General features: G+C 42.4%; 2 gene segments (V, D, J or C); one reads left to right on the top strand and one right to left on the bottom strand.

The window, feature by feature from the left end:
- LOC106729699 overlaps positions 1 to 17,152 on the bottom strand; it is a 387,064-nt gene that overhangs the window by 221,338 nt on the left and 148,574 nt on the right.
- Positions 9,453 to 10,122, top strand: LOC106729706. The segment is given in 2 exon segments: positions 9,453 to 9,593; positions 9,706 to 10,122. Coding segments are annotated over 2 exon segments (378 nt in total).

Here is a 17,152-nt window from a genome sequence, read left to right as displayed (position 1 = left end):
GCAGTAGGAGAACATTTGGAAAAATGAGTGGAGCAACAACGTTATTAAACAACATTGGGTTTCTAGTTCCGGTGGACCTTCCTTGGATGTGTGCAGAGAAACACCGAGGAGACTCATGTAACTGTACGCTTGGCACTTGGAAAAGAGTTGAGAGAAATATTTGCATGACTAATCAGCTGACAGGTGGTCAGTTTTATTTTGCAAACGGTCTCAGTGTCTTCTGTATATTTTCTCCCTCTGCGGTCTGCCACCCATCGAATTGGAAGACAAGTATTGTTAGTTCTTGGGACTTCATTTTTTCACAAATATTTATTTGATCGTATAATTCTGTTTCTAGCAATGAATGACAGACAGTCTATATTATTCAAACTGCATACAGAAGAAAATGCTGGACTAGTGTATTTTAAAATAATTCTTTTAGGCATCCACGAGCCCCAGTATCTTTGGTGTGGCCCTATGTCTCTTGGGACCAGCAATTTCTGGGGAAATGGAGGGAGCCCCTGACCATTACATATAAGCCTTGGCTCCAGGCATTTTGCTTGTATTCCCTTCTGAACCTCGCATTAGCTCTGGCTTTCTTCTCCCACGTATTCTCCCATATATTTATACAAAGACCGAAATGCTGAGAAACAGAAGCGGGAAAGAGACACTCACCACTGAATAGGATCTAAAACACTGAAATATGGTAGGAGGAGGACTCCAAGCCCCCCCCCCCGCCGCCCCCTGCAGCAGGGTTCTCTGAAATAGTAAGAAAGTTGTTGGAAATGAGATGGAACTAAAATGCTTTACTTTACCAGGGCATTGGCGTAAGATAGTCATGAAATAAATATTTCATTGAGAAGATGAGGAAGTGTCCTTATCAGTGTGAAGGAACACTGAGCTTCTAGCCTGAGATTTCCTATGCTCACCTTAGTTCTAGTGATTAGCCAAGACAACTCACGATTGTTATTTGAGGATATGTTACGGAAGGCAAGAATTACCTATGGTATCATTTAATATACACAAACACGCCCTCGTCCTTACAGAAGGCTAGGAAAGTTGTTTCAGTCACTTCAATGATCTAGGCCTCCGTTTATGTTCCTTAAAATTAGGAGTCAAATTAGAACATCTGAGACCCTTCCAGCAATGCTGGTATGGTTCTTTGAAAGAGTGATGGGTCATTCTAAGTGAAGTAAGCCAGAAAGAGAAAGAAAAATACCATATGAGATCGCTCATTGTGGAATCTTAAAAAAAAGAAAAGTAAAGAAAGACAAATGAAGAAATACAAAAGAGAAAGCAACTCATAGACATAGAATACAAACTTGTTGCCAGGGGAAAGGGGTGGGAAGGGACAGACTGGGAGTTCAAAACTTGCAGATACTGACAGGTGTATACTTAGAACAGATAAACGAGTTTATACTGTACAGCACAGGGAAATGTATACAAGATCTTGTGGTAGCTCACGGTGAAAAAGCATGTGACAATGAATATATGCATGTTCACTTATAACTGAAAAATTGTGCTCTACACTGGAAATTGACACAACATTGTAAACTGACTATAACTCAATAAAATAAAATGTTTTTAAAAAGTGATGGACCCTGCAGCATTGGTGACGATGACCACCAGGGGGCAGGCTAGAGCTCCCTCAGGGTTAGGCCAGCTGTCATCCATCCTCCTAGGGGTGGAGAAGGGAAGATTGAGGGGCAAGGTCAGACCTTTCTTCAGAGGCGTGGTGCGAGGCCGGCACCTGAAGATGCTGCTGTTCCTGCTGCTTCTGGGGCCTGGTATGAGCCTTATTATCTGAGGAGCTTGGGCGAGTGTGCACACGTGCTGGCTTGGGTGATCGGTAGCCAGACTCCGGGTTGTTGATGCTGATCAAGGTGTGTGTGTGGGGGGGGCAGCCATGCTGTCTGGAGGTGCAGAGGGTAAGGCGACAAGGCACCAGTCAGGGGAGATGGGGGATCATGATCCTAGGATGTAGGACGGGAAGATTGCACACAACAAACAGGATTCCCTGGAAGCGGGGAGAAAGGTGAGGGCGCGAGGCTGTGATGTTCTGCCTGGCCCTGCTGGCCTCTCTCATCTCCTTGACCTCTGTTTCCGCAGGCTCTGGGCTTGGCGCTCAGGTCTCTCAACATCCGAGCAGGGCTATCCGTGAGAGGGGAGCCTCTGTGACGTTCCAGTGCCGTGCAGAGGACTTTCAGGCCACGACTATGTTTTGGTATCGTCAGTTCCCGGAACAGGGCCTCACGCTGATAGCAACTTCTAACCAGGACTCCAATGCCACATACGAACAAGGTTTTACCGAGGACAAGTTTCCCATCAACCATCCAAGCCGAACATTTTCATCTCTGACGGTGACGAGCGTGAGCCCTGCAGACAGCAGCCTCTACTTCTGCAGTGCTAGTGACACAGCGCTGGGCGGGGATCAGAGACCCAAACAAGAATCTTGCAACAGCCCCTCTCCCCGACCCCGCCGAATGCAGGGAGCCCTGTGGAAAGGGGGCGTGGGAGAGAAAAACCACAGGCTCTCTGACTGAGACATCTGTGAGCGTGAGCGTGTACAGAGAAAAAAATATCTGGGTGTGGAGTGTGGAGAAGGTTTGGTGTTTGAGAACCAGCAATATGGGAAAGGACCTGGGTCTATAAGTGGCCGACTGACATGGAATTTCCCTGGGCTGAAAATGATAAAGCCTGGGTTTTTTTCCCCTGACTCTACCATATGGTAATCATATGTTCTTAGATAAATCAACACATAATCCTATGGGTAGATTTCAAAATACTTCTATAAAACACTGTGCATTTTTGTAATAAGTGTTGGCACTAGTCTCTCCAAGACAATTCAGCGTTGTCTTGTCAACATCCCAGGCCTGCAAGATAAACAGAATCATAAGGCAGCCAAGCAGAGATACTGACTCAGGAAAGAATTCAGTGATGTGCTATATATAGTGCTGTGGTTGATGAAGGGATGGGTTAAGGCCGGGTGGGGTGCACCCTCTACACCTCGGTACGGAGCATGCCAAAAACCTTCACAGAGAAGGTGTTGGTTGAGCTGTCGCCCAACGAAGGTGTCAGAGGGAAGAGAAGGCAGAGGGAGTAAATAAAAGACTTCAGACCTGTCTACAAAGCCAGCGATTTCTATCAGAAGCCACAAGATAGTAAGAAGAGCGTTGAATGTAAAGCCCTCAGAAAAATCCTTTCCCAGGAAAAACCATACATTGATCACAACTCTTATATGACCCAAGAAAAATAAGCGAAAGATATTAACATATATTTAATTGAAGAATCATCTATGATCAATAAACACATGAGATATTTGACTTCACTGGTGATCAGGAAAATGTGAAGCAAGACACAAAGATATGTTAAGTTTATATCCATTTGATTAGCAAAATATAAAAAGCTTAGAAATAAAACCTGTTAGAGAGGGTATGGTTCCACAAGATTACTGGTGGGAGCGTAAGTGATGCAAACAACTGGGAAGCCCTTTGGCATTATCTCACAGAGTTGATCGTTCCTTTGTTCCAGTAGCCAGCAGCTCCACTACATCTGACATATGCGCATCAGATGACATAAATGCAAAAGCATTCTAAGCAGTACTATTCATGATGGAACCAAGGCACACATGCATTGACAAGAAAGTGAATGACTAAACAGTAGCACATCCATGTGATGGAAAACGATATACACCAGTCAAAATGAATGGTGAACAAAGTTATAGGTCATCTTAGCGATATAATATGAGGTGCAAAAACTCACCCTGATAAGATTTTGTAAAGCATGATGTATTTTATATAAAGCTAAAACCAACTAAATCAAGCAAATTATTTTCATGACCACAAATAGATCAGAACAAAATCATATTAAAAGAAAAGCAAGAAATAGCTGTTGTTGCGTGAGCTGGCTTTTCCCAGCTCCCAGAAGCCGCTGGTGCACATCCTCCCGACTTCAGTGTCGGTGGCATCACGCTGATGGCTTGAAATCAGCCGTAGTGGGGCTGCGTGCAGCACAGCAATCCAGGGTTCTTGATTTACTCTCCTCCAGGGAGCTGGCTGTCAAATATTTCTCAACACTCACTGGCAAGGAGGATTGACCCGAGTTCAGAATGATGTTTGTTCCTGAATTATTTATTTTGGAGCGGGGGAAGAGGTAATTAGATTATTATTTACTTTTAATGGACGTACTGGGGATTGAACCCAGGACCTTGTGCCTGCTAGGCACACGCTCTACTGCTGAGCTCCACCTCCCCCACCCCCGGAATGATATTTAATACGGGGCTTGGACTGGGAGTGGCAGGAGCTGGGATGCGCTAAACTTCAGTATTGTCAAGGTCTACCTCGCACGTCACTGGACGAGTCAGGTAACTAGTATATTTAAATAAATAAAAGAATGTGCATGATAAACAGTGCCTCTGTGTTATTAGCCACGGCTTAAGATTAATCAAATCCTGTGCCTATGAGATCAAAAAGGAGAGAAAATTAACAACAGAAGAGATGAGAGTCCGTGGAAGGGGAGGATGGAGGGTATTGTGTCGTGAGAACCAGGGAGGTGGCTCGTGGACACTAAGTGTGAACATGAAGGCATGAACACTAGACCTTGACCCTGACCAGAGTGGAACTGAACGGAATGACTTGATCAGCTGCTTTACTGGGACTCCATTCTGGAACATGGAAAGCAACTGGACTACTTTTGAGTGACAAATAGTCAATTTCAAATAGTCTTCAAATATTTTAGTGGTTTTTTAAAATCTGTAATTATCTCTGGTTCCTTTTTAAAAAAAACTTAAGATTCTTTGGTTTTCCTAACAAAAATGAACTGTGGCTAACTTACTACAGGTGGTGAGAATTGAAGCCTCTATTACCATATATTTAATGGTTATCGGACTTTTGGGAAAAGTATGAGAAAACACTAAATATTATTCTTAATGATTTACATCAAGATTTGTGTGTAATTTACAAAAACATTACTTTCTCCTCATAACAAGGGGCAAAAAACTCTTAAAGATTCTTAGAAAGATTTTAGTCTACATTAATTTTGAGGGATGTCGAAGAATGTGATATGGAATTTAACATAAAATTTAATAGGAGACATTGAGGTTCTTTTGTAGATAATTTGTTTTTAGAACAGTCTTAGGTTCAGCAAAATTCAGCACAAGGTACAGCCATTTCTCATTTTCTCATTTATCCCTTGCCCTGGGCTTGAGGTTTTAAGTACTTAACTTCTGTTAAGTTTGTTAATTAATGTTTGTTCTTGCTGTGTGTGTGTACACTGCTTCTTTTTTTTTTTTAAACCATCCTGGCTACATTTGTGAAAAAACATTGGACAGTGTGGAAAGGGCTGAGGCAGAGAACAGAGTCAGCCCCTGCAGTGACCCGGGCAGGCGAAGCTAAGACAGTGGTGGCTGTGGTAATAGAAATACTGAAAAATGAGAAATTTAAAACAATTAGGAAATAAGGAAGAAAATCAAAGGACTTGGTAATTGATTAGACACGAGAGGCAATAAATGGGGAGGATGGAGAGGACTATCACAGCCAGATGGACTCGGAGGATCGAGGGGGAAGGTTTCATGATTTATTTGACACTGGGCGTTACTTTGAGACAGAAATCTGACCAGAAATATGCAGAAAGCAGTTGTATGTTCAAGACAGGGACTCAGTGGAACTGGATGAAGGTAAAAATCCGGGACAATTTCCATAACTGGAAGAATGAAAGCGCATTTGATCCTTTGATGATAGAATACACAGAGAGCAGAGAACTTAGGTCAGCGATCTAAGGAACCATGTTCACCTTGAATGTGGCCAGAAGAGGTTGAGAAGCAAATTATACTGATGAGCCACCAATAATACTGGATTAATGACGAAGTGCGTCCCTAATTACTAGTAACAGATCTCTGCAGGACCCCAGCAGGTCAACACCCCGATGGCTGGTTCTGCTCTGATACTTGGGGTGCCTGGCTGCTACTGCTGCACAGTGTGGAACTGGCCACTGCCCACTGACCACAGAGGAGGTGAAGGCAGTGAGAGACCAGAGGGCATGGCATGAATGTGCCCCCTTGACCACTAGGGGGGGATGTGGGTCTCTGAAATACACCTGCGTGTCAGGAGCAAGCAAAGCCTTCCTCCACCTGAGATGAGTTGGTAGCGCCTTCGGGGCACTCAGGTCAGACACATTAGACACTGGCGGTGGAACCCTGCGTAATGACTAGTCAAATCCAGTTCACCTGCCTTCACTACTCAAGGGCACTTTAATTGTTGAATATATGTATATTTATGTATGACGGAGGCATTGTGCTGTACACTAGAAATGGCCACAACATTGTAAACTGACTATACCTCAATTAAAAAAAAACTTAAGACTTGCTGTCCTCTAAGTGGCATGTAGCCTAAATAATAAGACATTTGCCCAAGTTATTTTCCAGGAATACGGCGTCATTTGCTTGCCGTTCAGCTGAGCCCAGAGTCAGCTGTGTCTAGTTGGAGCTGAACTGGTGAAGGCTGGTTAGAACCAGTGACCTTCCAACTGAGCACATTTCCTCTTCGTGACCTTTTGCCTCAGGACCAAAGAGTCCATGCTCATTTCATGCTAACCACCTCCGTTATGAACACGCAGAGGCGGGTGGCTTAGTCATGCCTGTGTAGAAAGACGATTCACACACTGCCTTCCAACCGCCTTTCCCCACCCTCCCCATGTGCCCTGTGTCTCAGACTATCCGGCTTCTTTATTCCTTGTCCCATAAATACTCCAAGCCCCTTGCCTTCGGGGAGGTGGATTGGAGATCTGTTCTCCCATCTCCTCACTCGGCTGCCTTTACAATAAACCCTATTTTAGCTGCAAACCTCTGCCTCTTAACATTTTGGCTCACTGTGCATAGGACAATATGACCCTGGTTCAGTAACAGATGGGAGAATGTTTGCAGATGTCCTGGGATGCCAGTAGACCCTTGAAATATCAGGATCTAATCTTGAAGTGTAACTCCCATACCATGTGCCACATATCCAGTACCTGTAGTTGTCCGGGTCAAACAAAATTGATAAGTATATAAATGCTACCACCATTTCTATTCAACATTGTGCTGAATTTTCAGCCTGTAGAATAAGAAAAAAAGGGGAGAATAAGAAAAGAAAGAAAAAAGATGACTAAAGGCAGATGACAAGTTTAGAAGACCCAAAGGAATCTAAAGAAGCATTGCATTACTTATAACAACATTTAATAAATTTACTGACTTTAACATAAATAAAGTCAGTTTATTTCTACATACTTGCAACAGTTAGATATATTTTTAAAGGGAGAGCATTTACCAACAGTAAAATTAAATATTAAAAAACCCAAATCTATTAAAGACAAGCAAGACTTTAATTGAGAAAATTACTCAACTTCAGAGGAAGGCATTTTGAAAATCTGAAATAAGTGAAGATACATAGCATGATCATGAGTAAGTTAAAGCAATAGTAAAAGCATTCCGATTTTGCACTAACATCTGTGTATTCAGAGCAACACTGATCAAAATCATAGATGTCATGAAATTTGACAAAAGGAATCTGAAATTTAAGTGGAAAAGAGAGGGAAGTTTAGAGCAGATAATACTAATGAAGTAAAAACTGAGGTGACTTTCCAATCATCAAATTATTTTATAATTTAAGATAATGAAAGACAAATGGACAAATGGGAACTAATGGATTTAAAATAGGCCCATGCATATACAGGCACTTAATATATGATGGAGCCATCACTGCACGTCTGTAGGGGAATAATGCCATATACAGTACGGTCTTCGGGACAAGGGGTTAGCCACAGAAAGATTAAGCCACGTCTCTGCAGCATAAGCAAAAATAAATGCTAAAAGCATTAAATGCAACATTCAATATGTTAACTGGTAAAAAAAAAAAATGGGAGTACATCTTTATGAACTTGGGCTATGGGAGTCTTGTTTATAAAGAATTAAGATGCATAACCTCCAAAAAAGAACGATAGACTCTACCAAACCAGGAATATCAAAAAAAAACTTTACGAACAGTGAAAACACAAGCCACAAGTTGAAAAGATATTAACAACACTGGCAAAGTTTGGTATCCAGAATGTATAAGGAATTGTTACAAAGAATAGCTAATCCCCCAAAAATGGGCAAAGGGCAATGTATAGAAACACTAGTGGCCTATGAATATAAAAATGTGTCAGCCCCAAGGTGGGAAGGTGCAACTCAGTTGTAGAACACGTGCCTAGCATACACAAGGTCCTGGGTTCAGTGCCCAGTACTTCCATCAAAATAAATAAATAAAAATCCCAATTTTCTCCCCTCCTAAAAAAAGAAAAATATTGTTGCTGTTAATAGTGAGGTGTGTGCATTTTATTTAATTCTTATTTTGTGGTTTGCTTTATTCCTTTGATAACTATGTAAGTTTAAAAATCTAAAGCTCTAAACATTCTTCGAGACAATGAACAGTACATATTTGTGATTTTTTTTTAAATGTGCAGAAAAAAAGAATATTAAGTGTGCTTGAGTCCTAGAGGTGGAACACTAGAGAACACTCATGCATGTTGATGGGACTATTAATTCGGCTTAATTAATTTGGAAAGCATTTTGTCTTATTATGTAAAGCTGACATGGTGACCCTAATGCTTGATCTCAGCATTCCCAGGTACAGAGAAAATCTTGCACCTAAGTATGCAGAGAAATGTATAAGAATGCAGTCCTCTTTGCAGTAGCATTAAAAACTAGGAAAGAAAACTATGTGTATTAATTCAAAAATGGATAATAAGTTGTCCCAAAATAATACAATAGAATCCTAAATATTAGTGAAATAGAATTATCTCAAATTATATGCAACAAAGAATTAAAAAAAAGTCACAGAAAAAATATGAACAGAATGATTCCCCTTAGATAAATTAGACATCCAACGGTAAATAATATCTAATTTGCAGATATTTACTTTTCATTACAGATTTTAGTATTTATGTAAGTGAATGAAAATAAACTTCAGGGTTATGGTTACCTGGACATGGTAGAAAAAAGAACAATAAAATCTACAAAAATAACCCAGGGGCTGAAAAATTCTTAGTGCTGACTTAAATACTAAGCTCATTGGTTCAGGCAAAACCAAATTGCTTCCCTAGACGCACTGCATAGTCATCATAAATATTGTTTGTATAGCTCAAAATGTAGTTTTTAACTTGAAGTAGCTGCTGTGTGATTTTTGTAAGTGCAGTAGAAGTTGATAGATGTACAGCAAACTGGAGGGTTCACTGTCTAAGACAGGAGTAGGGAGGGGAGGAGACAAACTGACAGGTTAAAAAAGCAAATAAATTAAATGTGTATGGGTAAGTTATTTTAGTTTTAAAAAAATAATGAAAAAGCAGAGTCAGGAAAAAGTCAATAAAAGCAAATTGAAAGCCACATTAGTTGCATGACCAGCCCTCCCTGCCCTCGAGCCTATAAAATGTTTAGTTTCCTCTCCACAGGGACTGTGATGACATGGGAAGGGACCACGTCACAAGGACGTTGCTGATGGGGGATGAGGAGCCTTAGACAAAAAGCCACCTGCCCTGCTTTTTTCCTGAGCCAACCATGTACCACGGTCTCCTCTGCTGTGTGGCCCTTTTGTTCTGGGGAGCAGGTGAGTTCCTGCTGTGAACTTGTCAGATTCAAAATCCGGGACTTTCTCCTGTGGCTGCAGAATCAGGCTCCTCCTGGGCTTTGTCTCTACTTTCTGTCTCTTTCCCCCGCAGGCTCCATGGACACGGGGGTCACCCAGAGTCCTGGACATCTGGTCAGAGGAAAGGAACAGAGAGTAAAGATGGACTGTGTCCCCAAAGAAGGACATAATTACGTTTACTGGTATCGTAAGAAGCTAGAAGAAGCGTTCGAGTTTTTGGTTTACTTACAGAATGGAGGAGACATTATGGAAGAGGCAGAAGGGTTTAAACAGCGATTTTCAGCTAAATGTCCCAAAAACTCACCCTGCAGCCTGGAAATCAACTCCACTCAGGCAGGGGACTCAGCGCGGTACTTCTGTGCCAGCAGTGAATCCACGGTGCTGAACGCTGGCTCTTCTTAGCACACAAACTCATCATGGGCCCAGCTCAGGAAATCAGTGGTGTATGAGGTGGAAAAGGAGTAACAGAAACCCAACTTGAAAGATATTAACCAGAAGGAGAAGCTGGTACATGGCAACTGTGGGTGAGCAGAAAGGGATGTTAGAACAGCTGATGGCACAGAAAGCCAGGGAAGGGGGAGGAAAGCGGTAAAGGGGCTCAGATTGCCCAGCGTGCGGGGCGTCAGGCAGAGGAAAGACACAGGGTATGAGCCTGATGGGTTTCTAACAATCTCTATGAGAAATGTAACTGTGTGGTTTTCCCCTCACAAAGCTGTACCTTCGGGAAGCTCGATGATCGGCAGGTGAACTTTCTTTCCTGGGGACCCTGATCCCCTGGCCCCGCACAATTCATGATCCAGACCCAGACTCTCCTTTGGGTTCATGACTGCTTCTCACAGCTGTCCCTGCCAGAGCAGCTGAGGGCGCTCTGCATCCCCCTCCCTCCTGATGAGCAGAAATGTACAAGGGAAAAGCATCCTTCAGGTATAACATAAGGGCAATGGGACACACCCATTTTAAGTTTATGTTTCATTAGATTTTGACAAATACTTTTACCCATGTAGCCAGCATGACAATCCAGACCCCGAACACTTCCCTCTCCCTGAAATGTGCCCCATGCTGCTCTGTCAAGGTCGTTAACTTCTCTCAGCATTGACTTGTGATGTAATTGAACATATCCTGCACATATTTTGTTGATATTTTCCTAAATTTACTTTAAGAAATGCATTCTGAATGTATTTTACTACTCATAAGGAATTTAATGATTAAAAGTATTTTCTGCCAAGACTTCACATTAGTCCACTTCAATTTAGTCTTTACATTTCTCAGCTGATGTCTGAGCCTCAGTATCTTATGGAAAAATACGATCTCCAGAGAGAGTGTCACCGGCCACCACACCTGGGTCACACCACCAGCCTCACTACCTGTGTGACCAACTGTTAGTCACTCTTTAATACAGACTATTAGTAATTCAATAGTGATAGAGTTAAAAGATGCCCCTTGCTTACGAAAATAAACCAGTCCATTAAGCACAGTAAGGAGCGTGTTTTACAGGGAGGCTCGTGGCCTGCAGTAAGGAATGCGGGTGTCCCAGCTGTGCCGCTCAAGTCTGTGAATTCACTTCTTGTTCCTCCCGTGGGCCAGTTCAAGAGTTAATATTGTTAAAAGGTATATTTTATCCAAAGCAATCTACAGACTTAAAGCAACCCCTATCATAAGACCCATGACATTTTCACAAAACCAGCACAAAGACTCCTAAGATGTATATGGAACCACAGAGGACCCCGGAGAGCCACAGCAATCATGAGGAAAAAGCCCAAAGCCGAAGGTGCCACGCTCCCTGACTTCTGCCCGCTGTACAAAGATATAATCATCAAAATAGCGTGGTACTGGCCTAGAAACCGAGGCACAGGTCGATGGAACAGAGCAGAGAGGCCAGAAGTAAGCCCACACAAATATGGTTGATTAATCTGTGACAAAATACGCAGGAACATAAAATTGGCAAAAGACACTTTCTTCAAAAAGTGGTGCTGGGAAAACTGGCCAGCCACGTGTGAAAGAAAGAGGTGAGAACAGTTTCTCACAGCTTATATGAAAATAGACACAAAATAGATTAATGACTTGCATGTAAGGCCAAAAATCATAAAACGCTGAAAGGAAAACTTAGGGTACCCTTTGGCAAAAACTGCAGCAATATTTTTGTATCTGTCGCCTGAGGCAAAGGACACAAAAGCAAAAATAAACAAATGGGACTTAGTTAAGCTTGAGAGGTTTTAATAGCAAAGGAAACCATACACAAAATGAAAAGCCAACTCACACAGTGGGAAAAGTGTATGCAAAGTGATGAGTGATAAGGGGTTAATATCCAAAATATATAAGCGGCTAATACTACTGAATATCCAAAAAAGTACCAATTGCAAAATGGGCAAGAGAGCTAATAGACACTTTTCCAAAGAAGACATACAGATGGCCAAGGGTCCCAGAGAAGGATGCTCAACACTGCTGTCATCACAGGGGCAAATCAAAGCCACAGTGAGATGTTACATCACACCTGTCAGATGGTATCATCAAAAATACCAACAAAGAATAGAAACCCTCCTCCTACGTTCATAAGCAGCAGAAGCTCGTAAGTCTTCTTTCTAAAAGCCAAAAAAAGCCTCAGCAACCATTACCTTCTGTCTCTATGGTTCTGTTACAGTTTCAGACTCATGGGAAAACTCTTTGAAGGGATCTGGCGTCTCTGGCCATGTTAGCCGGGCTCGGGCAGGGTATCGTGTGAACCCACTTATTACTCTCTGTGACACAGGGAGATCTGGTAGAATCACAGAGCAGCGCTTTAGAGCAAGTCATGTTTACAACGTCCTGCTAAAGATGAGCTGGGCTTCATTAGGCTCATGGAGAGGATTACCACAGCCAGATGGCTGAGAAGGACCAAGGGGAAAGACCATTTGGAACTTTGGCCACTAGGAGGGGATGTGGGTCTTTCTGTAAAAACACTTTTGGAGCTTAAAGAGCAAGCAGAGACCTCCCCTCACCTGAGGTGGGAAGTCCTCAGATACTTCAGGGAACTCAAGTGACATACTTCAGGTCCCGGCTATGGAACCCTGGGTAACGATTAGTCAAATCCATTTCGCATGCCTTCTCGAATCAAGGTCTTTTTAAGACTTGCGTGTTCTCCAAGCTTCAAGTAAATCTAAACAACATGTTTGTTTGAGGTATTTTCCTGGAACCTGGAGTCAGCTACATCCAGCTGGGAGGAGCCAGAGTAAGCTGTGTCTAGTTGGATGTCAGCTTGTTAAGACTGGTTAGAACCATGGACCCTCGACCTGGGTGTGCAAAATCAGGGGACCAAAACCTCGACCCTCGAATCCTGCTCAGAGTCTTCCCTTATGACTCTGCGGGGCTTCTAGCTCAGTTATGCCTGCGCAGGATGAGAGTTACCACATCTTTTTCAAATCACCTCTCCTCAAGATCTCCACGCTCCCCACACTCAAGGCAGAGCTCCTTCTTTATTCTTTATCACATACATACCCTGCACCCCTTGCCTTCAGGGTGGTGGAATTGAGATCTGTTCTCCCATCTCCTCGCTTGGCTGCCTTGCAGATAAGTCTTCTCTCTGCTGCACACCTCAGCACCTCAGCGTTTTGGCTTCCTGTGGGTCAGCTGAGATGAACCCGGTTCAGTAGCAGCTGGGAGAATGATCTGCAACCATCCTGGGATGCCAATAGGTCCTTGAAATACCCAGGATCTAATCTTATCCTTTTAACCCCCATTGCAAATAGCACGTATCCTGTACCTCTAGTTGTCCTTGTCGCACATAATTGATAAATAAGCAGAAGAATGCCACCACCACTTCTGTTCAACATTGTGCTGAAATCCCAGCTAACAAAACAAGACAAAGTGTGAGAATGAGAAAAGGGAAAGTCAGTGATTATAGACAGATGACAAATACAGAAGACGCAAAGGAATCTAAAGAAGCATTGCATTACTTATCACAACATTTAATAAGTTAACTGAGTTAGGAAGTTCCCTAAGGCTCAATTTTTATATCTCAGGGATAGATACATATTACACCAGGGTATCTAAAGGAATGTACAAGAAGATTGTCCTGTTTGCAGTAGCCCCAAAATCTAGGGGAAAATCCTCGTGTGCATTCACTGGAGAATGAATAATAAATCTGTCAAACGAATAGAATGGAAGCCTACATGTTACTTAGAAAATGAATTCTCTGAAAGCATATGCCACAACATGAATTAATATCATAGACATAGTGTTGAAAACAAAGAATATGACAGAAAACAGTATGAGCAAAATGAACTCCCTTAGACACATTTCAAAGACAAACAACATTGAATAATAGGTATAAAAAGATTCTTACATAAGTGCAAAAACTGTAAGGAAAAGCAAGGGGATGAAAATATAAACTTCAGGGTCATGCTTACCTGGACGTGGTAGAGAAAGAACAATGAAATCTAGAAAAATAACACAGTGGCTGAAAATTTCTCAGTGATCATCTGTTTCCTAAATTGACGGTTTCAGGCAAGAGCATTGATTTTGTTGTTTCCCTAGATGCACTGTATACTCATCGTACATATTGTTTTGTATAGTTCAACATGCAGTTTTTAAAATTTAAAGTAGCTTCTATCTGAGTTCTAAGTGCAGGAGAAGTTATGATTGACATACATCAAGCTGTATGGTTCATTGCCTGAGAAGCAAGAGTGGAGGAGAGGAAGGAAATTGACAAGTTAAGAAAGCAAATAAAGTAATGATGTAAATGGTTTTATTTATTTAATTTTAATAATGAAAAAGCAGAGTCAGGAAAAAGTCAATAAAAGCAGTTTGAAAGCCACACTAGCTGTGTCACCAGCTTCCCCTGCCCTACAGCCTATGAAATGTTTAGTCTCCTCTCCATGGGGACTGTGATGACATGGGAAAGGACCACGTCACAAGGACGTTGCTGATGGGGGATGAGGAGCCTTAGACAAACAGCCACCTGCCCTGCTTTTCCCCTGAGCCAACCATGTGCCTCAGTCTCCTCTGCTGTGTGGCCCTATTGCTCTGGGGAGCAGGTGAGTTCCTGCTGTGAACTTCTCAGATTCCAGATCAGGACTTTCTCCTGTGGCTGCAGAATCAGGCTCCTCCTGGGCTTTGTCTCCACTTTCTGTCTCTTTCCCCCGCAGGCTCCATGGACACGGGGTCACCCAGAGTCCTGGACATCTGGTCAGAGAAAAGGACAGAGAGCAAAGATGTACTGTGTCCCCAAAGAAGGACATGCTTATGTTTACTTGGTATCGTAAAGAGCTGGAAGAGCGTTCGAGTTTTGGTTTTACTTACAGAATGAAGACATTGTGGAAAAGATTAGCAGGATTTGAACAGCGATATTCAGCTAAATGTCCCAAAAACTCACCCTGCAGCCTGGAAATCAACTCCACTCAGGCAGGGGACTCAGCGCGGTACTTCTGTGCCAGCAGTGAATCCACGGTGCTGAACGCTGGCTCTTCTTAGCACACAAACTCATCATGGGCCCAGCTCAGGAAATCAGTGGTGTATGAGGTGGGAAAGGAGTAACAGAAACCCAACTTGAAAGATATTAACCAGAAGGAGAAGCTGGTACATGGCAACTGTGGGTGAGCAGAAAGGGATGTTAGAACAGCTGATGGCACAGAAAGCCAGGGAAGGGGGAGGAAGCGGTAAAGGGGCTCAGATGCCCCAGCGTGCGGGGCGTCAGGCAGAGGAAAGACACAGGGTATGAGCCTGATGGGTTTCTAACAATCTCTATGAGAAATGTAACTGTGTGGTTTTCCCCTCACAAAGCTGTGCCTTCGGGAAGCTCGATGATCGGCAGGTGAACTTTCTTTCCTGGGGACCCTGATCCCCTGGCCCCGCACAATTCATGATCCAGACCCAGACTCTCCTTTGGGTTCATGACTGCTTCTCACAGCTGTCTCTGCCAGAGCAGCTGAGGGCGCTCTGCAACCCCCTCCCTCCCAAACGCTGGGGTTGTCTGAGGTTTCAAGCAACCTTCAAGCATAACATACCCACAATTAAATGCACCATTTTTAAAGTATATATTTCAATACTTTTTGCAGGCTTTTACACTCATGTAACTAGTGACAATCAAGACCCAGAACATTTCCCTCTCCCTAATAGTGCCCTCATGCTGCTCTGTCAAGGTCTTTAACATCTCTCAACATTGCTTTGTGTTTTATCATACATGTCTTGCACTTTTTGGATTTTAAGAAATGTATTATGATTTTATTTTAATACTCATAAAGAATGTATTTATTTAAAGTCTTTTCTGCCAAGAATTCACGTTAGTCCACTTCACTTTAGTCTTTGCATTTCTCAGCTGATAGCTGAGCCTCAGTATCTACAGAAAAATACCTTCTCCAGAAAAAGTGTTCACCAGCAACCACACCTGGGTCACACCACCAGCCTCACTACCTGTGTGACCAACTGTTAGTACTGCTCTGTGTTTAAGTAAAATAGACAATTCAAACATGTTGAAAAAGTTATGGAACTTTGGCAGTGTGCACTTAAAAAGTCTCACTGTTTCCTTATGAAAGTAAACCTTTGAGTTAAGAGTACCGAAGGGAGTTTTGACAGTGAAGCACATGACTTACAGAGATGAATTTCAGCGTCACAGCTCTGCTGGTCAGTCTGTGAGTTCTCTTCTTGTTCCTCTTGTGGGCCATTTCATCAGGTTTCTAGCCCTACAAGACAGTCATCTTTCTCCTTACCCTGCTATCGAATAAATCCGCTGTCCCTTAGTTTTCAGTATCCAGATTGAAAATCTCCTCATTTTGACTGGGTCATTTTGAGTGCTTGTATTTAATATGGTTAGCAACATATTTGGATGAAAATGTCATTCTTGCTCTTTGCTCGACTTCTTTCTTCTACCCTGTTTCCTCCTTCCCTTTCTGGGTAATCATTTTTTTTTTTATTGATTTTTGGTTTATCCTTTCATGGTTATTTCTGAAAATATACAAGCATTCCAGATATGAAATTATTGCATTAGAGGCATGGAAAGGGTGGAGGCTGTGAAATATTTGCAATACAGAAACAGTGCTTAACAACAAACTTTTTCGTTATTTACTCCTCGAGCTACCTCTGAAACATGACTCTCCTTAACAATGAATGCAATGAAGATCTTGAATCCACTAGAATTGTCTAAAATTCCGTCAACAAGAATAGCACATATATCTATTCACTGGGATCTGAAGTGTCTCAGAAATTGCACACATACATCGTTGTAGGGGATGGTTTTAATGTATAGTCTCTGTCAATATTCTTACTGTTCCATTTGGGGGATGCTGTTTCTGATTACAGGGTTTCTCAGCACAAGCCTCATTCTTTCACGCAAGTGTATCTCTGCCACGTCGTGTCCCTGTCACTTTCTATCCCAGTAGTGCCCCTCGAGAGTCGCACATACATCTTAATAACAAAGATGATATGGACAACAGGGATGGTGAAAGTAACTGACGGTAAAGATGTGTATAGAAAGATGCATACAGATATTAAGTCACATTTCCAGGACTAGAATACAATCATAGTAAGTCCTGTTACTGTCATAATTTAGG

Source organism: Camelus ferus, chromosome 7, assembly GCF_009834535.1.
Source record: "Camelus ferus isolate YT-003-E chromosome 7, BCGSAC_Cfer_1.0, whole genome shotgun sequence".
Classification (NCBI taxonomy): Eukaryota; Metazoa; Chordata; class Mammalia; order Artiodactyla; family Camelidae; genus Camelus; species Camelus ferus.
The sequence above is the reverse complement of the archived record's forward strand: the minus strand, read 5'-3'. Positions and strand labels throughout refer to the sequence as shown.